Source organism: Micromonas commoda, chromosome 15 (assembly GCF_000090985.2).
Source record: "Micromonas commoda chromosome 15, complete sequence".
NCBI lineage: Eukaryota > Viridiplantae > Chlorophyta > Mamiellophyceae > Mamiellales > Mamiellaceae > Micromonas > Micromonas commoda.
Genome location: NC_013052.1, coordinates 47 through 26942, shown reverse-complemented (window position 1 = coordinate 26942; position 26896 = coordinate 47). Strand labels below are relative to the sequence as shown.

At 64.0% G+C, this 26896-nt stretch overlaps 15 protein-coding genes across 15 annotated transcripts; 9 read left to right on the top strand and 6 right to left on the bottom strand.

The window, feature by feature from the left end:
- Positions 1–1978: 1978 nt before the first annotated feature.
- Positions 1979–3484, top strand: SSIIA (glycosyltransferase family 5 protein; the record flags this gene model as incomplete). Its single annotated transcript, XM_002506414.1, has 1 exon — positions 1979–3484. One exon carries the CDS (start codon positions 1979–1981, stop codon positions 3482–3484), a length of 1506 nt encoding a protein of 501 aa, XP_002506460.1.
- An 86-nt stretch (positions 3485–3570) lies between these two features.
- On the bottom strand, positions 3571–3756 carry MICPUN_50698 (predicted protein; the record flags this gene model as incomplete). The annotated part of the gene is made up of 1 exon (XM_002506234.1): positions 3571–3756. The coding sequence occupies one exon, from the start codon at positions 3754–3756 to the stop codon at positions 3571–3573; it is 186 nt and encodes a 61-aa protein (XP_002506280.1).
- A 203-nt stretch (positions 3757–3959) lies between these two features.
- Positions 3960–7166, top strand: MICPUN_88792 (predicted protein; the record flags this gene model as incomplete). Its single annotated transcript, XM_002506413.1, has 1 exon — positions 3960–7166. One exon carries the CDS (start codon positions 3960–3962, stop codon positions 7164–7166), a length of 3207 nt encoding a protein of 1068 aa, XP_002506459.1.
- A 76-nt stretch (positions 7167–7242) lies between these two features.
- MICPUN_64290 (predicted protein) lies at positions 7243–8124 on the bottom strand (the record flags this gene model as incomplete). Its single annotated transcript, XM_002506233.1, has 1 exon — positions 7243–8124. The coding sequence occupies one exon, from the start codon at positions 8122–8124 to the stop codon at positions 7243–7245; it is 882 nt and encodes a 293-aa protein (XP_002506279.1).
- A 177-nt stretch (positions 8125–8301) lies between these two features.
- MICPUN_109522 (predicted protein) lies at positions 8302–9291 on the top strand. Its single transcript, XM_002506412.1, has 3 exons — positions 8302–8376; positions 8536–8732; positions 8872–9291. The coding sequence occupies exons 2-3, from the start codon at positions 8562–8564 to the stop codon at positions 9253–9255; spliced, it is 555 nt and encodes a 184-aa protein (XP_002506458.1). The 5' UTR covers positions 8302–8376; positions 8536–8561; the 3' UTR covers positions 9256–9291.
- A 316-nt stretch (positions 9292–9607) lies between these two features.
- On the top strand, positions 9608–10228 carry MICPUN_88554 (predicted protein; the record flags this gene model as incomplete). The annotated part of the gene is made up of 1 exon (XM_002506411.1): positions 9608–10228. The coding sequence occupies one exon, from the start codon at positions 9608–9610 to the stop codon at positions 10226–10228; it is 621 nt and encodes a 206-aa protein (XP_002506457.1).
- MICPUN_64288 (predicted protein) lies at positions 10226–12978 on the bottom strand (the record flags this gene model as incomplete). The annotated part of the gene is made up of 2 exons (XM_002506232.1): positions 10226–11904; positions 11972–12978. 2 exons carry the CDS (start codon positions 12976–12978, stop codon positions 10326–10328), a joined length of 2586 nt encoding a protein of 861 aa, XP_002506278.1. The 3' UTR covers positions 10226–10325.
- Positions 12979–13139: 161 nt separating this feature from the next.
- MICPUN_109521 (predicted protein) lies at positions 13140–13735 on the top strand. The gene has a single exon (XM_002506410.1). It carries the CDS (start codon positions 13374–13376, stop codon positions 13659–13661), a length of 288 nt encoding a protein of 95 aa, XP_002506456.1. The 5' UTR covers positions 13140–13373; the 3' UTR covers positions 13662–13735.
- Positions 13736–13769: 34 nt separating this feature from the next.
- MICPUN_106533 (predicted protein) lies at positions 13770–15384 on the bottom strand (the record flags this gene model as incomplete). Its single annotated transcript, XM_002506231.1, has 2 exons — positions 13770–15152; positions 15305–15384. The coding sequence occupies 2 exons, from the start codon at positions 15382–15384 to the stop codon at positions 13811–13813; spliced, it is 1422 nt and encodes a 473-aa protein (XP_002506277.1). The 3' UTR covers positions 13770–13810.
- Positions 15385–15668: 284 nt separating this feature from the next.
- On the top strand, positions 15669–16799 carry MICPUN_88713 (predicted protein; the record flags this gene model as incomplete). Its single annotated transcript, XM_002506409.1, has 3 exons — positions 15669–15887; positions 15978–16104; positions 16219–16799. 3 exons carry the CDS (start codon positions 15669–15671, stop codon positions 16797–16799), a joined length of 927 nt encoding a protein of 308 aa, XP_002506455.1.
- Positions 16800–16823: 24 nt separating this feature from the next.
- On the bottom strand, positions 16824–18200 carry MICPUN_109520 (Drug/Metabolite transporter superfamily). The gene has a single exon (XM_002506230.1). The coding sequence runs from the start codon at positions 18149–18151 to the stop codon at positions 16883–16885; it is 1269 nt and encodes a 422-aa protein (XP_002506276.1). The 5' UTR covers positions 18152–18200; the 3' UTR covers positions 16824–16882.
- A 114-nt stretch (positions 18201–18314) lies between these two features.
- Positions 18315–19994, top strand: MICPUN_64283 (predicted protein; the record flags this gene model as incomplete). Its single annotated transcript, XM_002506408.1, has 1 exon — positions 18315–19994. The coding sequence occupies one exon, from the start codon at positions 18315–18317 to the stop codon at positions 19992–19994; it is 1680 nt and encodes a 559-aa protein (XP_002506454.1).
- Positions 19995–20084: 90 nt separating this feature from the next.
- On the bottom strand, positions 20085–22775 carry MICPUN_104231 (predicted protein; the record flags this gene model as incomplete). The annotated part of the gene is made up of 1 exon (XM_002506229.1): positions 20085–22775. One exon carries the CDS (start codon positions 22773–22775, stop codon positions 20085–20087), a length of 2691 nt encoding a protein of 896 aa, XP_002506275.1.
- A 530-nt stretch (positions 22776–23305) lies between these two features.
- Positions 23306–25375, top strand: MICPUN_67523 (predicted protein; the record flags this gene model as incomplete). The annotated part of the gene is made up of 2 exons (XM_002506407.1): positions 23306–25024; positions 25100–25375. Coding segments are annotated over 2 exons (1995 nt in total), but the record flags the coding sequence as incomplete, so codon positions are not given.
- Positions 25376–25615: 240 nt separating this feature from the next.
- MICPUN_109519 (predicted protein) lies at positions 25616–26510 on the top strand. The gene has a single exon (XM_002506406.1). It carries the CDS (start codon positions 25836–25838, stop codon positions 26448–26450), a length of 615 nt encoding a protein of 204 aa, XP_002506452.1. The 5' UTR covers positions 25616–25835; the 3' UTR covers positions 26451–26510.
- The last annotated feature ends 386 nt before the right edge of the window (positions 26511–26896 follow it).

Here is a 26896-nt window from a genome sequence, read left to right as displayed (position 1 = left end):
TGCTCTGGTCGGCACGGCGCGACCGCTTGAGGCTTGGAGGGAACTCGAAGTCGACGTGTCTTCTTCCCGAGCCTTGGCGTTTTTGGACCGCGGGGTTCGATGCACCGCGGAACAGGTGAACTTTTTTGCCGCTTTTCGCTCTCACGATTCAGCTCTCTCGACCAATCAGATTGCGTCCCGAAAGTATCGCCAATGTTGACCGTTTGATGGTTTCTTGATTCGACGTTTGGTCCGTTGAATGTGCCACGGCGGCAGGGCATTGAGTCAGCAGGCACGTTTCCGCGGTTGGGGGTGTTTTCGGTGTTTGATGGGATACGGCGCCCCGGGACGCGCGCACACACACAGGCGCGTCCCGGCGAGCCGCGGATCGCCCTGCTGGTACTGTACATACGCCAGCGAACCGTCCCTCGGAGCGAGGGTACGTCACGAGTCCCGTCGACGGCGGTTGAGGCCGAGGCGAAGGAGCATTCGCGGAAACGCGGGAGAGCGTCCGAGGGAAGGATCTCTTGTCAGCATCCACCGGAGGGGGTGCGCGAGCGGGGCGTGAGTCGACCCACCGCCGAAACTTGATCGGTTCGGACGCGAAGCGTGAAACGAACACACCGTCGCGATGTCTTCCGCGCACGCCGTGTTGTGCCCGCACGCCGCTATGGGCGCCGCGCGCGCCATGGGCGGCAACCGCGCAACTGACCGTTCGACACACCGTCGAAACAACGGAACAAAGAGGTGGGTTCGTCCCATCGCGCCGGGGCGCAGGGGGGTCTCGGAGACGCGCCCGGACGTGTCCACCGAGGCGCTCACCCCGCCCAAGTCCGACGCAGACGTGGCGGCGATGCGGGCGAGGCTGAAGGAGAAGCAGCAGAAGCTCATGGACAAGCTCGCGATGCGCAAGGAGCTCCAGGCGGTGCGTGAAAAAAAAAACCCGAAAGATCTAGACCGCCAAGATGGCCGCCCGACGCGCGTCCCGTCGGCCCATCCGAACGTCCCGGCTGACCCGCGACCCCTTCACGAACCGAATACACCGCAGGAACTGAGGGAGCAGCTGAACAAGGCGGGCATGCCCGATCCCACCGCCGGGTACGCGGGCACCGGGACGGGCAAAGATGCGGCGCCCAAGACGGCTTTCCAAAACTCCGTCGCGCCCGTCCCGCCGCCGGCTCCGCCGCAGATCAACTACCCCTTCGGCGGCGACGACGTCGCGGTTCCACCCCCGCCGATGCCGTTCGGAGGAGGCGGGTTCACCATGCCGAGGCCGCCGCCGCCGCCCAAGGAACCCCCGCGGGCGGAGCCGCCAGCCCCCAGGGTGGAGCCCACGTTCCAGCCTCCGCCGGTGACGTTCCAGCCGCCGCCCGTGGCTGGCGCGCCCCCGCCGAATTTCTCACCCCCGCCGCCGGTACCCCCGCCGCCGGTGCCCCCGCCGCCGGTACCCCCGCCGCCGGTGCCCCGGGCGCAGGCGCCGCCCGCGGCTCCCCCGCAGATGCCGCCGCCGCCCGTCCCGCAGGCGAGGCCCCAGGGGATGCCGGACGCGCCCGAAGCGCCGCCCCCCGTGACGGGACCCGCGAGGCCGGACATGACCCCGAAGGCGCCATCGCTTCCCCCGGGGTTCAGCATCCCCGGACACGCGTCGGCGGGAGGCGGGTACAACCCGTTCGGGTACGCGGGTCCCTCGGACTCCAACGCTACTCCGTCGTCGAGCCTGGAGGCGCCGCCCCCGCCGACGGCGCCCGCGCCGCCCCCGCCGACGACGGCGCAGCAGAACGCGTACGTGGCGCCCCCGGCGATGCCCGCGCCGCCCGCGCCGCCGCCGATGTCCGCGCCGGGCGTGCCCAGCACCGACAGGCCCGCGCACATCCCGCCGCCCAACCCCAACCTCGCGCAGCAGCAGCAGCAGCAGGTTGTGGAGGTTGGCCAGGTTGGCTCGGCGCAGAACCCGCTGGTGATTGATCCCAACGCGCCGATGACCGAGGAGACGCAGAAGATGCTCTGCAAGGAGAAGCTCAACATCGTGGTCGTGGCGTCCGAGTGCGCGCCCTTCGCCAAGACTGGCGGCTTGGGCGACGTCGCGGCGGCGCTTCCCAAGGGTCTTCAGGCCCGGGGTCATCGAGTGATGGTGGTGATGCCCAGGTATAAAAACTACGACGGTGCCATCGACACCGGGGTTCGGATCACGTTCAACGTGATGGGTAACCAAGCGGAGGTCGGGTACTTCCACATGCACAAGAACGGCGTGGACACCGTCTTCATCGACCACCAGTGCTACCACTCCGTCGCCGATAACATCTACGCGGGTGACAGGCACGCGGCTAACTTCCGCAACGCAATGCTCTGCCAGGCGGCCATCGAGGCTGTCTGGCACGTGCCGTGCGGCGAAGACCGCACCCCGTACGGTGACAGCGACCTCGTGTACATGGCCAACGACTGGCACACGTCGTTGCTCCCGGTGTACCTCTCGGCGTACTACCAGGACCACGGCAAGTTGCCGTACGCCAGGTCGGTGTTTGTCATCCACAACATGGCGTTCCAGGGCCGCGGTCCCCTCGACGAGTTCTACTCCCTGCAGCTTCCCGACCATTACAAGGAGCACTTCTACCTCGACGACCCGTTCGGCGGCGAGTGCATGAACCAGATGCAGGCGGGACTGAAGTTTGCGTCCAAGATTATCGCCGTCTCCGCCGGATACGCGTGGGAGATCACCACCGACATGGGCGGCTGGGGCCTCGCGCCCTTACTCCGCGAGCAGGGCGACAAGCTCACGGGCATCGTCAACGGCATAGACCTCGAGGAGTGGTCCCCGGAGTACGACAACTTCCTCGACGGCGACGGGTACACGCGGTACGCGCCCGACGCGAGCGGCTTTGACGGGAAGTTGGAGTGCAAGCGAGCGCTCCAGAGACAGCTGGGTCTGCCGGAGAGGGACGACGTGCCGCTGCTCGGGTTCATCGGCCGGTTGGACCACCAGAAGGGCGTGGACCTCATCACGGACGCCAGGCACTGGCTCATGGGCCAGGATGTGCAGCTCGTGATGCTCGGCTCGGGCCGCGAGGACCTGGAGCAGTCGCTGCGAAGCATGGAGAACGACCACAAGGACAAGTGCAGGTGCTGGGTCGGGTTCAGCGTCGAGATGGCGCACCGCATCACCGCCGGCTGCGACATCCTCCTCATGCCCTCCAGGTTCGAGCCGTGCGGATTGAACCAGCTCTACGCCATGAGGTACGGGACGGTGCCGGTTGTTCACGCGGTGGGCGGACTTCGGGAGACGGTTCGCCCCTACAACCCCCACACCAAGGAGGGCACGGGATGGCAGTTCGACGAGGCCCTGACGAACAAGTTCCAGGAGGCTGTCGGATGGGCACTCGGCACGTACAGGGAGGATAAGGATACGTTCAAGAAGATCCAGCTGTCGGGCATGCAGCAGGACCTCTCGTGGGGACTCGCCGCCGAGAGGTACGAGGAGAAGCTGATTGAGGCCAAGTACTCCTGGTAAGGGACGCGGCTGAACTTGTGTGGGGGGGGTGTGATGAGGATGCGAGGCGGCGGACCTTAAAGTGTGGCCCGCCGCGACTCTACGTACTAACTTTTATTGGGTTGCGTCGTTGTGCAAGAAAGAGAAGAGTGATGAATGATGCCAGTCCCCGCCGCGCGTGAGTCAACGTCTGGCTGGTCAGTTTCAATTTCCACTCCCCCCGCTGGCGCACGAACGGTGGCAGCTGAGGGTTTATTTCCTCGTCGGCGGCTGGTCGGCTTCCGCCACATCATCGAGCGCCCAGACCCGCCGAGTGGTCGAGGGCACGCCTTTCGCGAGTGCAACGCATCCGCTTGAGGTCTCGTTTGTCGAGCGAACGCGTCGCAGGAACGCGAATCGCCAGCGAAAGGCCGCGCGCCTCGCCGCCGCCAAACCTCGCGTCGGCAGTCGGCGGTTGGATTTTCTCCTCGCGCTGTCGTTCTGAGCGCTCGGCACGATGGTGGCGTCCGTCGAGGAGCTCGTGCAGGTGCTTCAGGCGACGCTATCGCCCGACGTGGCCACCCGCGAGCAGGCTGAGGCGTACCTGAAGCAGCACGACTACGCCAAGGGGTACATCGTCGGCCTCATGCAGGTCGCCTCCGCCCCTCAGGCGGACCTCGGCATCCGTCAGGCGGCGGCGATCCACCTGAAGAACATCTCGGCCAAGGGGTGGGAGCCCAGAAAGGAGGAGAGCGCCAGGCTGCACGACGAGGACAAGGCCACCATCCGCGCCAACATCCTCGAGTCGTTCATTCAATCGCCCGAGCTCATCCGCAGCCAGCTCACTGAGGTCATGCGCGTCGCGGTGCAACACGACTTTCCCGAGCGATGGCCCGACCTCCTGCCCACGCTCATGGGTCACCTAGGCACCGACGACATCGCGCGCGTGTACGGCGCCGTGCAGGTCATCCAGGTCATCTGCCGCAAGTACGAATTCAAAGACAAGGACGAGAGGGAGGTTCTCGCCCCCGTCATCGAGAATGCCTTCCCGAGGTTGCTCCAGATGCTCCAGTCGCTCATCGCCAACGAGGCGCAGAGGCGGGACAAGACGCTGGCCACGTTGGTGAAGCTCATACTGAAGACGTACTGGAACGCCACCTACCTGGATCTCCCACCCGCGTTGATGCGCGCGGACGTGTTCGGCGCGTGGATCACGTGTTTCCACCAGATCATCGGCATGCAGGTGCCCGCCGAGGGACAGCCGAGCGACAGGACCGAGCGAAAGAACTTCCCGTGGTGGAAGGCGAAGAAATGGAGCCTGCACATCGCCAACCGTCTGTTCAGCAGGTACGGCAACCCCAAGCAGGTCAAGCCCGAGTACAAGGAGTTCGCCAAGACGTTCAAGGAGCAGGTATCGTGCGTGTTCCTCCAGTCGTACATGCAGCTGCTGGCCACGCTTTCCGGCGGTGGCTACCTGCCGGACCGAATCATAAACCTGGCCCTCCAGTACCTCACGACCGCGCTGTCGCACGGCAACACGTACAAGCTCATGAAGCCCCACATGGAGACCCTCATGTTCAACGTGGTTTTTCAAATCGTGTGTTTTAACCAGGTGGACGCCGAGCTGTGGGAGGAGGACCCGCAGGAGTACATCCGCCGGGGTAACGACATCATCGAGGAGATGTACTCGCCCCGAGCCGCCGCCGTCAACTTTCTCGTGGAGGTTTGCAGGTGCCGCACAAAGGAGAACATGCCCAAGCTCATGGGGTTCATCGTGCAGATATTCACCCGGTGCAACGAGTTGGGCGCCAACGCACCGCACCCCGAGCTCGCCGGTGCGCTCCACTGCATCGGGTCGCTCCAGGAGAAGCTCAAGACCACCCCGGGGTACATGGAACAGCTCGAGCCCATGCTCACGGCGCACGTGCTCCCCTCCTTCCAGTCCCCGCACGGTCACGTCAGGGCCAAGGCTGCGTGGTGCGCGGGTGTGTACGCCGAAATCGAGTTTGCGAACCCGCAGAATTTCATGGCGCTCTTCGCGGGTGTGGTGAACTGCCTCAAGGATCCTGACCTGCCGGTGAAGGTTGACGCCATCGTGTCGCTCGGGTCTTTCGTGGAGACGGCGGATGACATCTCCCAGATTCGGCCCATCCTGCCCCAGCTCCTGGACGAGTTCTTCGCGCTGATGAACGAGGTCGAGTCGGAAGAGATGGTGTTCACCCTGGAGACGATCGTGGAGAAGTTCGGCGAGGAGATTGCACCGTACGCCATGGGCATGACCCAGAACCTGGTTGCCGCGTTTTGGAAACTGAACGGGTCGCAAGACCAGACTGACGAAGACGACTTCACCGGCGCGCTCGCTTCCGTGGGGTGCCTACGCGCGATAGCCACCATCCTCGAATCCCTCTCCGCGCTGCCCCACATGTACGCGCAGCTCGAGCCGGCGCTGATGCCCATCATGAGGAAGATGCTCGGCGCCGACGGATACGACGTGTACGAGGAGGTTTTGGAGATTTTGTCTTACATGACGTACTACGCCCCCGCCGTGTCCCCGGCGATGTGGGAGCTGTGGCCCGTGCTCATCAGCGCGCTCGACGGCGAGTACGGCGTGCAGTACTTCGAGAACATCCTGGTTCCGATGGACAACTACATCTCGCGCGGCACCGAAACGTTCCTGGCGCACCCCACCTGCAAAGGCGACTGCCTCAGGGTCGCATCCGGCGTGCTCCTGAATAACGACATCCCCGAGCCGGAGATGCTCCCCGCGCCCAAGCTGCTCGAGTGCGTCCTCCAGAACTGCAAGGGTCGGGTGGACGATTGCGTGGCTCCTTATCTGGCTGTCGCGCTGGAGAGGCTCAAGACGTGCGAGCTGACCTACCTGAAGGACCTTCTCATCCAGATCGTGGCCAACTGCCTGTGGTACAACGCGGCGCTGACCCTGGATATACTGGTCAAGAACGGCGCCCTGGGAACCGCGCTGCAGACCTGGTTCGGCATGCTCGGCGATCGAACCAGAAAAGGTGGAAACAAGCGCAAGCACCACAGGAGGGAGCACGACAAGAAGGTTTGCATCCTCGGGCTGGTGGCGTTGATCCAAACCCCGGCGCAGTCCCTCCCCGCCGAGGTTGCCGCGGGTATGGGCCAGATTTGCGCGGCTGTCGTGAGTTTGCTGGTGGACCTGAGGGAGCAGGAGAAGGAGAGGAAGGAGTTCGAGGCCAAGCACCCGGGAGGTTTTTACGGTTGGGGCTCCGACGAAGAGGACTTCGGGGGCGACGAGGACCTGGGCGACGACGACGAGGAGGAGGAGGAGCTCGACCACGCGGAGCTGGAGGCGATGGCGAAGCGGGCCACGGCGGTGAACCCGTACAGGAGGAGGACCGGGGATGAGGACGACGACGACGACGACGAGGACTTCGACGACGGTATGCTGACCGACGACGAGAACTTCACGTCGCCGATCGACGACGTCGACCCGTTCATTCTCTTCGCCGAGACGGTCCAGGTGACGCAGTCGACGGATGTTCAGAGGTTCCAGGCGCTCGCGGGTGGGTTGGACGCGGCGGGTCAGCAGACTCTGCAGGAGCTGGTGGCGTACGCGCCGACGCGGAGGGAGGAGCTCGCCAAGAAGAAGGCGGAGGAGGAGGCGAAGAAGGCGGAGGCGCAGGCCAAGGCTGGGCCGGGCGCGATCCCTGTCCAGAGAGCCGGCCACGACGCCCACCACTAACTTTTTGACGAATAACGCGTCGTCGCAATCGCGAAATGATTTCACGTCTTCCCTACTCGCTATATACTGGCTAATCTCACGTGTCCGGCATCAGGACGAGGTCCCGCGGCAGTCTCATCTTGTAGCACAGCCACACCAGGTACTTGAACGGCACCTCCCGCTGCCCGCTCTTGCTCACCCAGCACCGCCGAGGTATCAGCGCCTGCACGTGCTCAGGGTCGAGGATCTCCCTCACCGTCGCCGTGTGCAAAACGCCCAGCGGCAGGAGCAGACAGAACGGCACGTCCACTGCCACCAGCGCCCTCAGCACCCTCTCCTTCATCCCTTTGCCCGTGTACGGCGGGTTATCCACCACCGCGGACACGGACTTGACGAACACCCGGTCGTTGACGCGCTTGAAGAAATCCTCCCTCTTGTGCACGACTCGCGTGAACCCCGCATCCCTCAGTCGCTTGCCGGCGGCTCCGTCGTAGTAGAACGGCGCCCAGATCTTCTTGTCGTGATAGTCGGAGAGGTAAGGCGCGAGCGCGGCCCACGTCCTCGGCGCCGTCGCCCACTCATCATCCTCCACAGACATCCGACCGTCCGTCCTCCCGTAGCTGCCGTACGCGCCCGTGCGCTCGACCGCATCATCATCGTCCCCGCCCGCGGCGCCGGGCCCCTCGGCGTCGTCCCCGCTCTCGTCCACCGAGTCATCGCCGACGTCGTCCTCCGAGCCCGAAGACGACTCTCTCCTGGCGCGTTTCACCTCGCCACGCGCCGATCCTCCCGCCGGCGGTCGCTTGGAAGCCGCTCCACCCGCGCCAGCCGCCGCACTCGCCTTCTCCTTGGAAGCCCCCGCCTTCTTCTCCCTCGCCAGCTTCTCGCGCCGGTCCCGTTGCCTCTGCTGGCGACGTGCCGCGGGGGACAACGCGCCGCCCGCTCCACGAGGCTTCTCCGGACCTCGCTCGCCCCCCATCAGCGTCGTCGGCGGCAACCTCCGCCGTGCCCGTGTGACGATAGCCCGGGCGATGCGGGGCCCAAATATCGAGTCAGCTGCCCACCGTCCGCGAGAAAATCACGAGACGGACGCAACTTTACGGATAGCGACCATTTGGACCCGCACCCGGGCGCGCGTGACACGGAGAGATGGGAGGTGGTAGCGAAGGACCCGAGCCGAAGACGCACCCCACGTGGGGTGGTCTCGAGGACCCAGCCGCGCTCGTTTTTGGTGCGTCCCGACCCTTCCCGACCCGCCCCCGCCGCCGCGACCTTTTGCACACGAAAAGCTCCCACGCGGCCTTTTCTCACGCGTCTGGGCACCCTTGGGCACCCTAGCGCCGGAACCCGATCCCTGACCATCCCACGCCCCGAAACGCCATCCCCGCAGACTGTGACGGTACCCTGGTGGACACCATGGGCGGTTTCTACGTCGCCGATAAGCAAACGTGCGAGGAGTTCGACATGACCATGTCGAAGAAGCAGTTCTACGACCTCGCGGGAGTGCCCATAAGGAGGATATTCGAGATACTCGCCGAGGAGCAGGGGAAGACCCCGGACCTGGACGCCATGGCGGCGAGGTGCAAGGTGAGAACGTATGCACGCCCACCGTACCCCCGCCTCGCGTCGAAATCCCCATCCTTTCGTCCCGTCGCACCGTCCCGAGGGGTCGAAACCGTGCTGACGAGGAATATTAATATTCCATCTCCTTCCGTTCCCCTCGCAGGAGCTCGCGGACGAGATCATGAGCCAGGGACCGGAGCTGATCCATCCGGTGGTGGCCATCGCGAGGGACGCGAAAGCGAAGGGCCTCCCCATCGCGGTGGCTTCCTCCGGAGTGAAGCCCACGGTGACGGGCCACCTCAGGGGGCACGGCATCCTCGACCTGTTCGACGCTTTGGTGACGTGCGAGGACGTCAAGCACGGCAAGCCCGCGCCTGATTTGTACCTCCTGGCGGCCGAGAAGTTGGGCGTCGATCCCAAGAGGTGCACCGCGTACGAAGACGCGGAGCTGGGGATGCAGAGCGCGAAAGCCGCGGGGATGACGGTGGTGGACGTGAGGCTTCTGGACGGATACCCTACGGATGAGTATAAGAACACCGACGTTTAGTTGTAAAATTGAGTCAATTTATGTTTAGATTTATTTAATTCATAACTGGGTGTCGTACGCTTTTTGGGATTGAAATTTTCCCCCCGCAACGAAACGGGTCGGCCGAACGTTTATTTGAAAATCCTTTTCAACAGGCCGTAGAAGCGCACAGGCGAACGCGCGAGAGGGAGGCGCACACACGCGCAGAACACGTTCGGAGCGTCGATCGTGTCTCATCGCGCCTATTTGAGATTGCCCAGGCCGCGACGTAGGAGCGGAGGTTGGTGAATCGATCCCACCTGTCAGCTGGGATTTGAAACCCGAGCGGATTTTTCAAACGCAATCGCGACAGAGCGCACGACGCACGGCCGCGATGTCGAGGTACTTTGACATCGACAGCTTCCTCGCGGAGCAGACGAGGGTTCCGGTGGTGTTCAACAGCGGGTGCACGGGCCTGGGGAAAGAGATGGACAAGATGTGCCAGACGCGGGACCTTCCGATGGGCGAGGAGGTGGAGCTGCCCTTCTGGCTGGTGCCCAAGCTCTTCGAGCAGAACATGGTGGGGCCCAAGATGCCGGACTGCTTCGACGAGCGCGTGTGGCAGGTGGTGGAGGCGGAACCCAAGAACGTGCCCCTGAGGGACTTTAACCCGCACTTCTTCGAGTTTGGCGCCAGGTTCACCGAGCTCCTGCGCGACGAGGAGCTCCACGAGCAGCTCGAGAAGGCGTTCACCGCGAGGTACAGCAAGCTCCTGGTGGGCGCCGCGCTGAGCACGTCGGAGTTCAAGGACAGGCACCTCCTGTCCAGGGAGGAGGAGAAGCTGCTGGACGCGGGGCGGGATAGCATGAAGGCGTTCCACGACTGGAAGTACTCCACCACGGAGAAACTCACGGTGGCGCACACGGTCAAGGCGAACAAGAAGAGACGCGCGGGTGGGGCGTACGGTTCGAACCAGCGCAGGGCGATGGGCGACAACCTGACCAACAGGGTCTGATCCCATCCGAGGAGTGAGCGAAAGTCTCCTAGCTAGAGGGCTACGGATTGTAATAGCAGAGTCACGACGTTGGCGTTCAAATTCATGTCACGCATCGCTACGGCACGTAGGAGAGGACGCCGAAGAGCGCCGCAGCCGCGAGTGCCAAGGCGGCGCCCCTCACAAACGACTGCGGGAATCGATTGCGCCCGGGGCGCCCAAACAGCCCGAGCGCCAGCGCCGTCAACAGGAAGAGCTCGCACACCACGTAGTACGCCCACACGACCGCGCCCACCGTCGCACCCGCGACCCTACCGTACGACGCCCCGACCCGCCCCGCCAGTCGCGCGCGTCGCCGTCCCACGCACTTCCCCGCCGAGAACCAGTCCCCGGGCTGGGGCGCGTACTCGGGAATCGGGACGACGGTACCCTCCACCGCGGGCGCCCCGCGCGTGGGATCCAAGCCCCGCAACGCCGCGGCGATGCGCGACACCGCGTCGTCCCACTCCACCGGAAGCATCGACGACAGCCTCAGGTGCAGGCACCAGCACACCGCGGGCACGCCGCCCCGCCGGGCGACCGCCGCGAGCCCACCCGCCGACCCGGGCCCGCCGAGAATTCCAGAGCGGGCCGTCGATCGCGATCCGGGGCTCGCCGGGGGTACCGGGGGTACGCGCGTCGATCGTCCGGGTCCCTCGCGATCGACGTCGGGGGGAACCGGGGGTAATCGCATGGCGGGTCCGGGTCCCTCGAAATCGCTCGGCGACACGTACACGTACGAAAGGAACCTTCCCTCTACGGGTGACCACTCGTCGGCGGCGATTGGAAGCTCCAGGGTTCGCGTCACCGCGTCGATCAACGCCTCGACGTCCTCGACCCGCGCTCGTCTGTACGCGCGTCCTTCGGAATCCTCCACGGCACCCTCGTATTGTATCACGGGCGGCGCGCCATCAGACGACGACGGAACTGTCGCGGTAGTTGTTCCGCGGTCCCTGAGCTCGGCGATGGCCGGGTACCACACCGCTCCGAACGCGGTGGCCGGGTCGGGGTCGAGCGCCTCGCACACGAGGCTCGCGATCGTCGCGTCGGCCATGGGTCTCGCGCCCCTGAACTGCGTGGGCTTGAGGCCGTGGCGGGATACCATGGACGCGAACAGCTTAGCCCACACGTTTCTGAACCGATCCGTCGCGCTGGTGCACCGCAACGCGTCGGGTCGAAGCTCCAGCGCGGCTCCCAGCGGCGGCAGAGGGTTGGCCACTCGGGTGAACCACCACGAGAGCTCGGTGGGCATGTGCGCCGCCGGCCTGCTCCCGCACATCGCGAGCAGGTTCTCGACGTCACCGCCGTACGACCTGCGCAGGAAATCGTTGGGAGAAGGGAACCGATCGACCCCCGATCGCCCCCCGAGTGCCCCGCTCTCGCGCACGGGATACCGCGAGCGCACCCAGTCCTCCGGCGGGTCCGAGGGGGGCGACCATCGCTCCAGGTCGTCCGCGGCGGGACAGTCCACGGGCCTTTGCCACCCGATGGTGCGCCCCGCCACGTGCGCCAGCCACACGTGGTGGATCCCCGCCGCCATCTCCATGCTCAGCAGCATCTTCGCCCGGTCCCGGTCCGCGAGGTCGTCCGGCGCTACCCCGGCGCACACGCGCGCGAGGATCGACGCCGACGCGTCACCACCGGACGCGTCGCCATCTCTCGAACGCGTGCGAATCACGGGGGTACTCGCGACGGACGGCGCACTCACGACGACGCCGGGCGCACCTCGACGGACGTCCCGGGCGGGGCGGGTGAACGTCCGAGTCGACCACCGCCTCCACCGTGGCGCAGGTGTATCCCGCGCCTCCGGGTTCGTCCCTGGAGTCCACGATGCGCACGTGTCGCGTGGCGCGGCACCTGAGCAGGAGCCGCCCGTCCAACAACTCCTGGAACGCGGTTATCACGCACTCCACCGCGTGATCGGCGTGAAACGTGCCGCCCCGGGCTCCCGGCGGCGACGGGTCGGCGAGGAGGTACCGGAGCAGCCGACTCGCGCCCGCGTGCTCGTGGCGCGCTTCGACGCCTTCCCTCCTTTCGACGCCATCCCTCCCGTTCGATTCACCCGCCTCGACGCTAAAACCGCCGTCTCCTCCCACGCCTCGTGACGGTCCGTGCGTCGCCGCGGGTCGCGCCAATCCCACCATGCCGAACTTTCGCGTCGCCTGGAGGCACCGCCTTATCATGAGCTTGTACCTCTCCTCGAACACGTTGAGCGTCAGCTCCTGCCCCGGGGTCATGGAGTCCAGGACGAACAGGGGGAGCTCACCGAGGATCTGGCCGGCTTGAGAGTCACCGTCCACCCCCGATCCACCCGCGATCGCGCCGGGCATCTTGTACGTCAGCGTCCGCGCCTCGATCATCTCGTCTCGGAGAAATCTCTCCGCCAGGTCCACCAGCACCGTGTTCACCGGCCACTGGTGGGGAGACTCGTGGTACAGCGGAGCCCTGCACGTCGGACACGACGGGCCCGCGCCGTCCCGCTGGTTCGATCCCGTCGACGTCATCCACCGCGCCAGGGACTGTCGGCTGAACGTGTGCCCGCAGGTCGTGGTCACCGGGTCCACAAAGACGAGACCCGATACTGGGCACGTCATCGCGTCCAGCAGCTCCTGAGCGTCGACGATCCGCCCCGACTTGGGCTCGCCATCGCCTCCGCCTCGCGATGAAACCTCGGGGCCGAACTCTTTGTCGTCGGCGACGGCCCCGGACACGGAGCGTGTTGGGCGCGGCATCTCGCTCGGTGCGCCAGCGACTGGTAACAGAAATTTTCGGCCTGGCTGCTGCGCAAGCAGTCGCGTGATTACTCAGCTTGTTCTCCCGCCTGGCTGTCAGCACACGCGGGTCCTCGTCTCTGCGCCGCGTGAAGTCCCGGCCCCTGCACCATATCGAGTGGCCGCGGCGCGAAGGCACGCGAGAGCGCAGTCGAACGCGCCGCCTCACAGGCCCCAGAGGAACTCTCTCGTGCTTCGGAGGTCTTCCGCCGGGCAAAGGTCAGGAGGGGGAGCGGTCCCGGGAGCGGAGCGGATCTCCCTCGCGTCCCAGCAAGAAAACCAGGAAAAAGGAAACGCGGCGTGGCCAGTCCGCGGCGTCATCGGGGGTGAGGCGCCGGTGAGGCGAAGGCGAAGTGATGCCGGCCGCGCCGATCGTGCTCGTGCAGCTCTGGCTGGCGAAGAAGATCGCGGTGCTGCTCGCGGTGCGGGTGTACGGCCTGAAGAAGCTGTACCGCGGGGGTATGCGGCTGAACAACAGGTACGTCACGGACCCGACCATGAACAGGCGCGTTCACAGCGTGCTCCACAAGGTTGCCGCGGGTGCGATGATGATGAGCGAGTCGATCGAGGGGCCCGCGCGGAGGTACATGAACAAGATCGTGTTCGGCACCTCGGAGATGCCCAAGGCGGGTCCTAAGACCTGACCCCTCGACCCTGTACTAGTAGACCCTGGATCGCCCGATCAGTTTATTTTTTAAAGGCTTTGTAGAGAGAGTTTATTACACGAGCATCGCAAGCGACGGGACGATCGTCGACACGAGTACGCGATAAATTACAACACGAGAACCTTTGATCAGGTGCGAATCTGGCCGGTGCGAGGGTCGATCAGGTTCATCCCCCGGTTCGTCGGCGCCACGAGCTTGATCAAGCCGTTCACGATGTTGTTCATCACCGCCTCCGACTTGAGCTTACTCCGCAGCTTCTTGCTCTCAGCCTTTCGAGCCTTGTATCCCTCGGGATCGACGCGCCTGAGGCAGTCCTGGACGTGTCGTAGACGAACAGAGCTGCCGAAGACATCCTCCGTTCGACACTGAGGGCATCGATCCCTCCTGGCGCGGTACTTGCGCCCCGGGGGAGGCGCCGCGCCACCCTCGTTGCTCCTCGCCGCCCCGTCCTCCTCGTCGCCCTCCGCGCTGTGCGCGCTGTCCTGACCCTCCGAGTGGCGCCTCAAGCCGTTGGTGAGCGGGATTCGGTCGTCGTGAAAATGCGCGGGTTCCATGCGCAGGTCCGCGAGCGTCGCACCCTCCTTCAGGACACCGGCCGACTGGAGCAGACAATCGCGGCAGAACACGTGGCCGCACTGCAGACCGACCGGTTTGTAGAGCGTGTCGAAGCAAATGGGGCACGTCAACACGCCCGTGCCCTCGCTGTGATCGACGTTGGCGTGCGCGTGCTCGTCGTCGTCGTGCTCGTCGTCGTGCAGGTTCCAGTGCGGTCCCTCCAGGCCCCCCTCCATCATCCCCGCCACCGCCCTGAGCTCCAGGATGAGGGGCGAGAAGAGCATCTGGTACTGGCTGTCGGTCCAGTACCTGCGCAGGGTCTGCCTTCCCTTGGTGCTGTGGTTGGCCTTGTCCCATTTCTTGAGAATTTTGCGCAGCGCGGTGGAGTTGAGCTCGATCCAGTTGAGGCACTCCTTCGCCTCGTGTTCCAGGTCAATGTCCACGCCGGAGAGGTCGGGGGCGTAATCTTTTCCATCCTCGTCCCTCGGCTCGTTGAAGCCGAGGCTGGCGTTGACCTTCTGGCCCTTCGAGCCGTACATCCCGGGGCCGCAGTTCACCGCGTCCAGGTTCAGGCCCTTGCGCCACCACGGCTTGCTGTGCTCAAACGGAGCGCGCGACAAGATCCGGCTCACCCACGAGAAGTACGCCTTGGAGGTGGCATTCATGGACTTGTCGAGCTCGGCGTAGAAGAGCTGGGTGCAACGCTCGCACGGCGCGTCGTCCTTCTGAGGTACGCCGTCGTCATGTGCCGCGGATTTCTCCCCGACGGCCTTCTCCTCCGTCGCGGCGTCGCCGTCGTCGCTGAAGAAGGCTGCCTCCTCCTCCGGGTCGGCCCGCTTCAGCGGGGTGTTCTCCTCCTCCTCCTTCTGAACGCCGTCCTTGTGGCATCGGCAGTTGCGGAGTTTCTTCAACTTTCTGTTTTCCAGGATTTGGGTGAGCAGGGAGAGGTCAGCGAGGGTCGCGGGGACGGGCGAGAGGCGCCTCGGGACGCGGCGATGCTCTCCCGCTCGAAGGGGGCATTCGATCTATCTTTTTGGCGGTCGACGCGTGACACACAGGGAACGCACCCGTAGTCGATCCACGGCACCCTGTCACCGAGGACGCCCGCGGCGTTGATCTCCGTCTCGAGCTGCTTGCCGAACTTCATGGTCGCCGGGAAGGGTGATTTCCTAGTCACCCGGCGCGGCGAGAAGTGCGAGCGCCTTACCGTTTCTCCGCCAGAGGTGTGCTGCACGGTCAGAATGCAACGCCGAACTGTGTTTGGGTTTTTCGTACAAGAAATCAGTCAGCCAAAAACGCAAAATGATCGCAAGGGTTCGTGAACCCTCGGCACCCTCATACGTCATACAACCCGCGCCGTCTTGGCGCCAAGGCTGACTCTGGCATCGAGCTGGCTGGCTTCTACAGGGCGCCGACACTTTTTGGCGAGCGATGGCGACCACGAACAGCGAGGTGCAGATCGTCGGCGGGGATTATCGCGCCAAACTGGGCGAATCCCCCGTCTGGATCAACGGCGAACTTGTGTTCATCGATGTGGTGGCGAAGGAGATCTGCACCCTGAGGGACGGCACCGTGCGTCGCGCGCAGCTCCCAAAGATGCCGGGTTCGATCGTCCCCTCGTCCAAGGGCGGGTTCCTCGCCGCGCTGGCGGTGGACGACGACGGGTCGGGCGGTCAGCTCCGACGCGTCGTGCTGCGTTACGACGATACCGGGACACTCGAAGCGGACACGTCCGAAGAGTTCTTCTGCAACGTCCTCGACGCCCAGGTCCACCGTCCGCTCGCGGACAAACCCGGGGAGAGGCAGTGCCTGAACGACGGCAAGTGCGACGCTCGCGGCCGCGTGTGGGTGGGAAGCAAGGTGCTCGGTCGCCCGGACATGGACGCGCGATACGTCCAGGCCGGTCCCGATACGCCGACGGGTTCCGAAAACGACGACGAATCGAACAACGCGTCGTCGGCGCACTTCTCGCCGAGTACAGATGCGCCCCCCTCCGGCGCTTTGTTTTGCGTCGAGCCGGCGTTTAGCTTCAGGAACGGGTCCATGGTGAAGGTGGGCGTCGCGGGTGCCGTGGCGGAGGTTGGCGGCGTGTGGACGAGCAACGGTATCGCTTGGTCCCCGGTCGGCGACACGATGTACTACGCCGACTCGCCGAGACGAAGGGTCGAGGCGTACGACTTTGACGCGGAGAGCGGATTGTTGCGAAACGGGCGGGTCTTCGCTCGGATGCCCGACGACGTCGGGGTGCCGGACGGCATGTGCGTCGACGAGGGTGGGGGCGTTTGGGTGTGCGTGTGGGACGCGGGGAAAGTGCTCCGTTACGTGCCGGACGGCGAGGGGAACGCTAGGCTGGATCGGACGATCGCGTTCCCGTGCAGCCGGCCGACGAGCTGCTGCTTCGGCGGGAAAGACGGGACGACGCTGTTCGTGACGTCTTGCTCCCTGGACACGACCGTGGACGCTGACGCGGTGGACGTGTCCGCGGATGAACCCACCGCGGGGGGCGTTTTCGCGATCGACGTCGGCGTGAAGGGCGTGCCGGTTCACGCGGCGGCGTTCTGAATGGTTCGGTGTTCCTCCACAATTCGCGCGTGTGATTAATTTTTTTTTCCCGCTAATCTTATCGTGTCGCTCTCTCCGCGTCATCAATCCCAGTACCCGCCCGTGTTTGGCGGCGACGTCCTTCGTAGCCCCGGGCCCCTTCCGCTATTGCTCCCCGACCGCTTGATGGACCCGTTCCGCTTCATCGGCGAACGCGGCGGCGTCCCCAGCCTGCTCGCCTTCACCGGACTCGCCAGCAGCGGCTGCGTGGTGGGGTCGCTGGCGTATCCGCCGACGGCGCCGTACCGTCCCCGTCCTCCGCTCGAGTCCACGTCGGACGGCACCGTCCCCTCATCGTCGTCGCTGCTGCTCAGTTCCGCCATCGACGCCAGGTCCATCTGCGACTGCGTGCGCGTTATCACCTCCTGGCTCACCTTGAAAAACGCGAAACCAGCGGTGCCCAGCAGAGTTATGGAGTATCCAATCACCTGTATGGGAGCCACCACCTCGTCGTAAAGCTGCGTCGCCGGATAAATCAGCAGCGCGTTCCTCAACATCACCAACACCTTGTTCGCCACGCTTCCCAGCTCCTTGATGATCCCGAACCCCGAAACGCTGGTGATGATCGCTAGCGTCACCAGGCTGAGAAAAACAATCGAGTTGTGCTGCACGACGAGCAGGTTCTCCTGCTCCACCACGTCGCGCTCAAACACGAAGCAAAGCACCGCGAGCGAGAACGCGCTCGACGGTGTGGTGAAATAAATACCCTCCCAGAGCGAGTATCCCTCGTTGCGCAGAAAGTAGTGCAGCACGACGTACTTCACCGACTCTGCCAGCTCGGAGACGAGCATGAGGTACATACCGGTGAGCGTGAAGTTCACCTCGCCGATGGCTGCCAGGACGCTGCCAAAGGTGACCAGCACGATACACACGAACGCGCGCATGCTGAACGGCTCCAGGCCCAGAGTCGTGATGAGCACGTTCAGCACCACGGGCTGGAAAGCCTTCAGCATCTGCACGAACGACACCGACAGGTGAAGGTACGCGGCCGAGCCCGTCGCGAGAGATATGCACTCCAAGACACCCACCGGGAGCATGCCCTTGGTCCACTCCATGAACGTAAGGTCCCTGTGCGCCCCGAGCCTGACCGTGCCGGTGTGGACCAGGCCCAGAATCAGGAACCACCTCGAGAACGTGGACATCGTCACGATGAAGATCGGATACTCGAACACCAGGTTGCCCAGCACGTACTTCTGCAGCAGAATCAAAGTCGGCCCGGACAGCATGAACAGCGAGACGTGGACGATGAGCTCCCCGAACTCGCTCCACGACTGCTCCTCATCCTTCTTTCGACCCCACAGGCGGAAACCCATCTCGACCCGCTAAACGAAACCCGCCGCCAAATCTCGCTCACGACCGCGAAGCGCTGCGTCTAACGCAGCGTCGCGCTCGTCCCACTGCGTCGGTGCGCTCGAGACGGGTGTTGGTTGGAACGAGAAAATACTGTTACATCCCGAGGCCCCCTTGCGTAATTAGATGCGAGTTTCCGTTTGCATTTCCCATCTCCGATTTAGACACGCCACGGTGACGCGGTCATGGAAGGGGCGACCTCAAATTCGACCCTACCTCCAGGAATCTGACTGGACCACTGTGCATGACGAGCCAATCCCATCGGTCCGAAATTTTGTGACACACGACGGCTTGAAAGGTCGGCAGCTTTTTGACGGCGAGCCCACCACGGACGACGCCAGACCTCGGGGCAGGGGCGGCGACACCGCCCGAGCTGGCCCAAAGGGTACCGCCTCCAGGCGTCAGAGGAATCTCAGAGGGGTACAGGAACGGGCCCGGCCCATCGTCGGTCCGGACCGCGGCTCCGCGCGTCGGCGAGCACCGTCACATCGCAGCGGTGCCTCGAGAAAACGCTCTTTATCTGGTGGGGGAAAGTTCGTCATGCCGTCGAAGACGAAGGACACAGCCGCTCCGAAAGAGGGCGCCGGCGTAAAGTCCGTCCCCGTCGTCGTTCCTCCCGGCTGGAAACCGAAGAAGAAGGGATACTGCATACACGACCGGCAAAAGTCAAAATGCAGGGACTGCGGTGGAGGCTCCGTGTGCGTCCACGGGAGGAGGAAGAGGCAATGCAAGGAGTGCGGAGGCGCGGGGATATGCCAACACAATCGTCAGCGTTCACAGTGCAAGGATTGCGGCGGCGTTTCGATTTGTCCGCACCGTCGTCGGCGTACGATGTGCAAGGAATGCGGCGGCGCGCACATCTGCCGGCACGGCAAGGAGAAGTCGAAATGCAAAGAGTGCGGAGGAATATCGTTGTGCTCGCACGGTAGAGTCAAGTCGCAGTGCAAGGAGTGCGGAGGGTCTGGATTCTGCGAGCACGGTCGTCGTCGGACCCAGTGCGTAGATTGCGGCGGCGGGGGCTTGTGCCAACACAATAAGCAGAGGTCACGGTGCAGGTGGTGCAGGGATCTGGGAATTGTCGGCGACGTTCCGATGCCTAAACCAGCGCCGAACGAGGCGGTCCACGATCCGCGCTCCTTTGATGCGGATCCCAACGTATCGGACGCGCCGGCGGCGGCGATGACGGAAGTGCCGGCGGCGATGGTGGAAGCGCCAGCGGCGGCGGAAACGGCGGCGGCGATGGCAGAAGCGCCGGCGGCGGAAGCGGCGGCGGCGTTGGCGGAAGTGCCGGCGGCGATGGCGGAAGTGCCGGCGGCGATGGAGGACGCGGCGGCGGCGATGGCGGATCCCGAAGTCTCGGACGCGCCAGCGCTGGAAGCGACCGATCTGGCGCGGGTCGAGCCGAAGGTGGACTTGACCTCGGAGTCGCAGGGCGAGGCGATCAAATCTGGATCTGTGGGTGAATCTTTGAGACGCATTTCCGAGAACGAGGTGACGAGATCCGATCGGGTCGATCGCATGGGAGTGTTGTGTCCGCACAAGAAGTTTGCGTCGGAGTGTCCGATTTGCATCGGCGCGGGGATCCTCGCTGCGCTGACATCGGGGAACGTACCGGATCCGGAGGGTCCGAGCGCGCCAAGGACAGATGTGGAAGCCGAAGAGGCCAAAGGGGACGATCACACCTCCGCAGATCCCACGCCGTCTGAGACACCGTCATCACCAAAGTCGCCAAAGAGGCCGGCACCCCCAAGGCGGACAACGGCGTTCGCAATGGATTCGCTGTTTAGTTCGACATACCGACGTTGATGGGTGGCCCATCATCCTCATTATATACTAGCACACCCTCTAGCTAGCTCTATCGGGTTGGTAGTTTGTATTCTGCCCATCCTATCGATATCAGCTTCGCCTCTTCTCGAACGCTCTGCTTCCTACTAGTCTCATAACGTCCACCGCCGCATGCGGAGTGACTCTCCTTGTCTTGCACTGCGATTCGTACGCCTCGAGCGTTCCCTTAACCCCGGCCCACACCTCGGCGTCTGAGTTCTTGTCGAGCCAGGCGCTGTACTGCGGCGGCGCGAGTCCGGCACGCTCGTAAGGCGTCGCCATCTCCTTCGGCGCGTGCGAATACAGGTGCAGAAGGACGTTCGCCGCGGGAATATCCTCGACGAGCGCGCTCGATGCCACCTCATCGAGCGACAAAAACAGAAACGGTCGCAGGGCCCTCAGAGCCTTGTACGCGTCTCCCAGCGAGCTCGTCGCCGGAACGAGGTACGCCGAAACAGCCTGCTCGAGCTCGCCCATGTCCTTGGTGAGGCGAAGCTTGCCGTTCTCGCCCAGGTTGCGGAGCAGGGAAACGTGTCGGACGAACAGCTCGAGGCAACGTCGGGCGAGCGCCTCCGCGGCAATCGTCGACGGCACAAAGCCCGAGGCTCCCTTGGAGCTCGACGAGGCGTGACCGAGCAGAGAACCCTGCCTCACCCCGGATAAGTGCTCCTCCGAGACGTGAGCGACGACGTCGATGACCTGAGTCATGTACGTCGAGCAACCTTCACCCATCGGCGGGTCGCCGCCGGCCCAGTCCTCCTTGTGCATGGACGCGAGCCTCTTGTGTACCTCCGCGTGCGCCGCGCTCATCACCGGCTCCAAAGCCTCCGTCGCCGTCTCGGCAACCTGAGCGAGCGCGTTCTCCAGAGCCTTGGCGGGCTCGTCGGGCAGTAAGGGAACTACATTTCCGAGAGCGGCGCAAATCTCTTCGAGGACACCCGCGAGAGCTGCATTCTTAGCTTGCGCCGGGGTCTGCGCGGTTCCGACGACAAAAACGCGAGCCTCGGCGCCGTCCACGACACCAATCTCAGCCTTTTGTGCCATCAGCCGCAGCGCCTTCGCGACGGCGCCCGCGGTTACCTGCGTGACGAGAGTCGGGTGGCGGGCAACCGCGTCCAGCTCCTCCCTGACGCGGAGAAGGAAACGTCGCACGTCCTCGGCGGCGGCGCGGGTACCAACCGTGCCGCTCGCCGATATTTGGCCAGACGCGATACCTTGTAGCGACTGGAGCGCCGACGGGGACAGCAACGCGTTGACGGGCTCGCTGAGCCTCTGGAACGAGCGTGCGAGATATGCGTTGGACACCGCATCGCACGCGTGGAGCAACACGGTGAGGTCCGAGCCGTCCTTTCGCACGGCGGGGGGAACCCCGCCCTTCGCGGCGGTTGCCGCCGCGCCGCTCTCCTTGGCGAGACCCTCGTGAAGACCCTCGATGAGCGTGACGAGTCTCGGGAAACCCTTCAGCAGAGTATCCCGCGCGAAGCCCGCGGCGGCGTGCGCGCGTCCGAAAGCCTCCCCCGCCCCCTTGCTCAGCTGCCAAACGAAACGCTCGCACGGGAGTGAAATGGCATCTTCCGGGTTACTCGCGGCGGCTTCGGCTTCCGTGCTCTGCGCCACCTTCTCGCGCCAAAGATTCTTCCTCGCGGCGATCACCTCGTCCAGGAAGAGCGCGTGCGAGATGGGGTCGCGTTTCTTCGCGAGGACACGCTGAAGGTGCCATGCTCCCATGCCGGCAGCCTTTGCGCGCTCGCACGCGGCGCCGAGACGCTGCCAGAGCGCCTCCGCCCATCTGTGCTCCTGCCCAGCAGGCGGCCAAATGCCGCGACCTCCACCCACACCCACTCCTCCAGCGCGCTCGCTCGCGCTGACGCCTCCACCCATCGCCCTCGCCAGCTCCCTCGGGTCGAGCGCCTCTCGGAACACGTCAACCGCGTCGTTAGCTAGCCGAGCGATGACCGCGTCGGTCGCCCGATCGAGCTCGCCCAGGTTGTGGAAAACCTGCAGCGCCGCGCCAACCTCAGCTTGGCTCGTCGCGTCCATTCCCGCGTTCAGAGCCTGCGTCGCTCGTGACCTGACGTCCTTGCCCGCTCGCTCCAGCCATCTGGCGTCGCGGTCAATCACCTCGATACCTGCGAGGGCCGATGCCTCTTGGTCCTCGACGACACCCTCCCGCTCGAGCTCGGAGGCGTCGGCGAGCATCTTCGCAGCCTTGGCCAGATCGCCCGATGTTGCGGAGTGGGGAACAGCAGCGCCGCCCTCCGCGTCGTCACCACCCGAAGCTCCGAGACTGTCTTTGAGCCTGCCGGTGAGCTTCAAGGTTCTGATGACGCGATGCAGCGTCTCGACCGTCCTCGTCAGGTTCTCGAGCTGCTTCGTCTTCGCCGCGACCACCTCGTGGGGCTCGACGATCTCGACTCGAACCTTGCCCATGGATCGCTGAAGATTGTGGACTCCGTCCCTGACGATCTCCAGGACGCGCTCGCTCTCGTCAATACCGCCAAGTTGCTGGAGGAGTTCATCGTAGTGCGAGGTAACCGTCCCCCGCAGCGCCGCGTTTAGGGACTTGATCCCGGCGTCCAGCGCCGGCAGAACTGTCTTTGATGTTCTCGCTGTGAGCGACTCGCTGGCGTACGTGACGGCGTCGAAGTCGTCGGCTAGGAACGGCTCCAGAACGGGATCCGTCTCGAATTCCCTGAGGGGATCGCCCGGCGGAGTCGTCGCCGCACCCGCCGAAGTCGTCGCCGCACCCGCCGAAGTCGTCATCGCGTTCCGAGTTGTGCGTGATCCAGTACAAATTTTTGTTCCAAACGCCGCGCAACTGCTCAAGCAAGTCAAGCGAGTCTCGTCCGGTTCTCTCTCACGCAGAGTCAAATTCCTCTTTTAGGTCGCATTCTCGGTGGCGCTGGGGCGGAGCGCCGGACGCGCTTGCGCAGCACTCGAATCGCACCCGAGTCACCGCGCGCAGAATCAACGCGTGATTGATCACTGCACATCTCCGACCGGTCTGACGCTCGGCGAGGAAACCCGAACCCCCGCTGGTGTTTTCTACATCCCAGCCGAATTTAGGTCGCCGAGGGAGCGTCATGACGACGACGGAAGGCGACGCGCCAGCGGGTGAGGTTCCTCCTCCTGAGGTGTCCACATCCGAGCCGGTCGAAGGAACCGCGGAGGAGACGGCGGAAGAGACGGCGGAAGGGACGGTGGCGGAGCCGGTCGAAGTCGAAGAGCCCGATCCTCTTCCCGTCGAGACGTCCACCTCAAAGCCCATGGACGACGCAGAGATCGCGCGTAAGCTCGAATCGGGCGACAGGGACGATCGCGTCGCCGCGAGGCGCGCACGCATCGCCGCGCGGCTCAAGGCTAAGCGCGAGGCGGAAGATCCCAGCCTCATCGAGCCCGAACCCGAACCCGAACCCACCGCGGAAGAGACACAGGTGAGGGACAGTAAGCGAAGGCTCGCCAGGCTCAAGGCCCTCGGCTTTGAAGACGTGACCGACATAAAGGCGGTTGCCGTCGCGAGGGAGGCGCATCGACGGGGCGTTCGCGACGATCGGAGGGTCGAGCGGAGGAACCGCATCGAGCAGGAGCGCGCCGAGACCATGCAGAGGGACGGCGAGGTGGCAGGCGAGTGGGACAAGCTGCGGGGCATCAAGGTGGCTCACGATTTGAACGCCGCTATTCAGGCGCAAAAGGCGCTTTGCGACCAGATCGTCGCGAGCAAAAACGCGCTCATCGCCGAGATGACCGAGGAGCTCGACAAGGAGGACGAGGAGTTCGAGAGGAACATTCGCAGGCAGGAGGAGGAGGTTGACGAGACCCTCAAGCGGATGAACTCGCAATACAACGAGCTCTCCGCCGCGTACATGTCTGAATTTGACGAGATCGAGCGCGTGTTTTTAGAGGAGAGGAGCGCGGCGCTCAAGGCGAACATGGAGGAGCTCGACGCCCTCTTCCAACGGAGAGACGCGGCTGAGCTCAAGTACATGGAGGACGTGGCGGCGACAGCGGATGCGTACAGGAAGGAGCTCGAGAAGCACGAGGCTGACGACGCGGAGGAGTACACGATGCTCAAGATCAGGCTCGAGACGGACATCGCCAACCTTCAGCGACACCTGGCTGACATGAAGTCGACCTACCTGCTCAACGCGGAGAAGCTAGAGTACAACTACAGGGTGCTCGTCGAGAGGGACCACGAGAATGCCGGGACGCTCCAGATCCAGCGACGCAAAATCGCAAAGCTCAGGGAGACGCTCATGAAGGTCAAGGACAAGTTCCACGCGATGGACAAGAAGTTCTCCGATGAAAACGTTCGTCTGACGGATGACCATAGGAGGGTGACGGAGCAGTTCAAGGAGCTCGAGATCAAGTTTCGCAACTTCCAGGCGAGCGACCGCAAGAAGTTTCAGGAGGTGTGGGCCATGAAGGAGGAGGAGATTGCGAGGAAGGTGAAACGAGCATTGGACGCCGACCGGATCCTCCACGAGCAGCATCTTGGCATGGTGTGGCATCCCCCGTCGGAGGATGTTTTCAAGCACCCAGAACAGCTGGCGCTGGATGAGGCCAGGAGAAAACGCGCCGCCGCCACCAAAGCCGCCAGGGCCAGCAGCGGGGAGCCGGGTGGGACAGTAGGAATGGAGGAGGACGAAGATGTCGACGTCGAGGAAGAGGATAACCCGTTCGAGCAGAGGATCGCGGACCCGGCGCACGAAAACTACCTGGCGACGCTGGTCGACGTGTTCTACTTCCTCGTCGATCCCAAGGCTCAGCGCGCCGTGAGAGCCGCTGAGGCGGCCGTCGCGGAGGGCACCGGCGCGTCGGATGAGGAGCGATTCACCACCGCGGCTGCCGTCGCTCGGCTCCAGGCGGAGAGCGTGCTCAAGGCTTTGGGTGTGACGGATGCATCCTCGTTTGACGGTCTCGCCAACGCCCTCACCGTCGACGGCGTGGACCCCGTGATGCACGCGGGCGGCGGCGGTGACGTGGCGGAGATCATGCTCCCGAGCGTCGACCTCGTGTCGGCGGCGACGAAGTTTGCAGCGGCGGAGAACCTCGCCAAATCAGGCGACGGCGGCGGCGGCAGAGAGCAGCTTCAACCGTTCGGCGATGACGCGCCGGCTACGAGAAAGACCAAGGAGCAGCTCGATAAGGAATTCTGGGAGCGCATGTCCAACGCGGTTGGGGAGAAGAACTTCAGGGTATGGAGACAGCTGGAGAGGTCGATGGAACGGTACCGCGAGATGCTGATGAAGCGTCGGGACTCGCTCAGGGACGCGGAGTCGCTGCGAGAGCAGAATGACGAGCTTCGGGGTCTACTCAACCAATATTTGAGCTCATCGGTGAACGATGAGCTCGTTGTACCCCCGGCGGCGTACCTCTAGTGGTAGAAGAACATCAGTCGACGATGTCGTGATACCTACAATATGATAGCGAAATCCAACGAATATGCCGTCGCGACGTTCTTGCTACTACCTTCGTACCTTCGTAGCAAGTTGGGACGTTTAGATGCTACGTTGGCAAGAAAAATGTCCACTTGCATCGCGTCAACGTCGCTTCTAAATCTCGTTGTCGAAGGGTTCGGACGAGGCGCAAAGCCGAGCGCGCAGTCAGGGCCGAACCCAAAAGCAAGTTCTCTTGATGGCGCCCGCCAATCGGCGCAGGATGTCCACCTCATCGCCGCTTGCACCCGGATACGAAACCTCCGAAGGGCGCACCCCGCAACCAGCGCATGCACATCGCGACCTTTCAGCTTCCGTCGCAGATCTGGACGTGGAGCCCGACGTACTCTTGTGCCCCATCACGCGAGTCATGTTCCGCGACCCGGTGATGGTGGTTGAATCGGGGCACACGTACGAGAGGAGCGCTATCTTGTCGCACTTTGGTCGCAACGGGGCCAAGGACCCGCTCACGCGTCTCGCCCTGAGCAGCACGAAGGTGATGACGAACTGGGCGGTGAGACAGATTGTTCGGGATTGGCTGGACAAGCACTCGGACGTGACGCCCGACGGGTGGGACAGTCGCGAGCTCCTGGAGCCGTCGAAGGATGACGGGACGCACATGGTGGAAAGAGATGACGCCGGAGTGCTCCGGACATGGCGGGCGATGTGCCCTGAACTGCAGGAGAGGTGGCCGGAGGCTGCGCGACCGGAGGATTGGCGAGGTGTAAAGTGGGAAAACGGCAGGGTCGTGGAGCTCGTGTTGGATGGGTTTGGCCTGAGCGGAGGGGTGCCGGCTGATATCAATCAGCTCACGTCGCTGCAGAGGTTGTGGCTCGGCTACAATGAGCTGACGAGCCTGCCGGCGGAGATCGGGCAGCTCACGTCGCTGCAGTGGTTGTACCTCTGCGGCAATCAGCTGACGAGTGTGCCGGCTGCGATACGCGAGCTCAGAGCGGCGGGCTGCCGCGTGGATCTGGATCGTGGTGTGACGGTGGACGAGTGATCGCAGCACTTTCCAGCGTAGGCGTGTCGCGCGATAGTAGATTGTAAGTAACACGATATGAACAAAGCCTCCACGGTCGTCTCTCCTCGCTCGCGGCGACGGCACAACAGCCAGCATTTCTGCGAACACGCATCCTCATGCGGGGTTTCGCTTGAGGGTTCTGATTGAGGGTTCTGGTTGAGGGTACATCCTAGGGTTCGGGTTTAGGGTTTAGAGTCTTATTGGGTTTAGGGTTTAGGGTTTAGGGTTTAGGGTTTAGGGTTTAGGGTTTAGGGTTTAGGGTTTAGGGTTTAGGGTTTAGGGTTTAGGGTTTAGGGTTTAGGGTTTAGGGTTTAGGGTTTAGGGTTTAGGGTTTAGGGTTTAGGGTTTAGGGTTTAGGGTTTAGGGTTTAGGGTTTAGGGTTTAGGGTTTAGGGTTTAGGGTTTAGGGTTTAGGGTTTAGGGTTT

What these genes read in the sequence shown, in the direction of transcription:
- MICPUN_109522 (XM_002506412.1), top strand. Translation starts at nt 8,562, where the DNA reads ATGGGCGGTTTCTACGTCGCCGATAAGCAAACGTGCGAGGAGTTCGAC. An exon ending in CCATGGCGGCGAGGTGCAAG is followed by an intron (nt 8,733 to 8,871) that starts GTGAGAACGTAT and finishes TTCCCCTCGCAG; the next exon opens with GAGCTCGCGGACGAGATCAT.
- MICPUN_109521 (XM_002506410.1), top strand. Translation starts at nt 13,374, where the DNA reads ATGCCGGCCGCGCCGATCGTGCTCGTGCAGCTCTGGCTGGCGAAGAAG.
- MICPUN_109520 (XM_002506230.1), bottom strand. Translation starts at nt 18,151, where the DNA reads ATGGGTTTCCGCCTGTGGGGTCGAAAGAAGGATGAGGAGCAGTCGTGG.
- MICPUN_109519 (XM_002506406.1), top strand. Translation starts at nt 25,836, where the DNA reads ATGGTGGTTGAATCGGGGCACACGTACGAGAGGAGCGCTATCTTGTCG.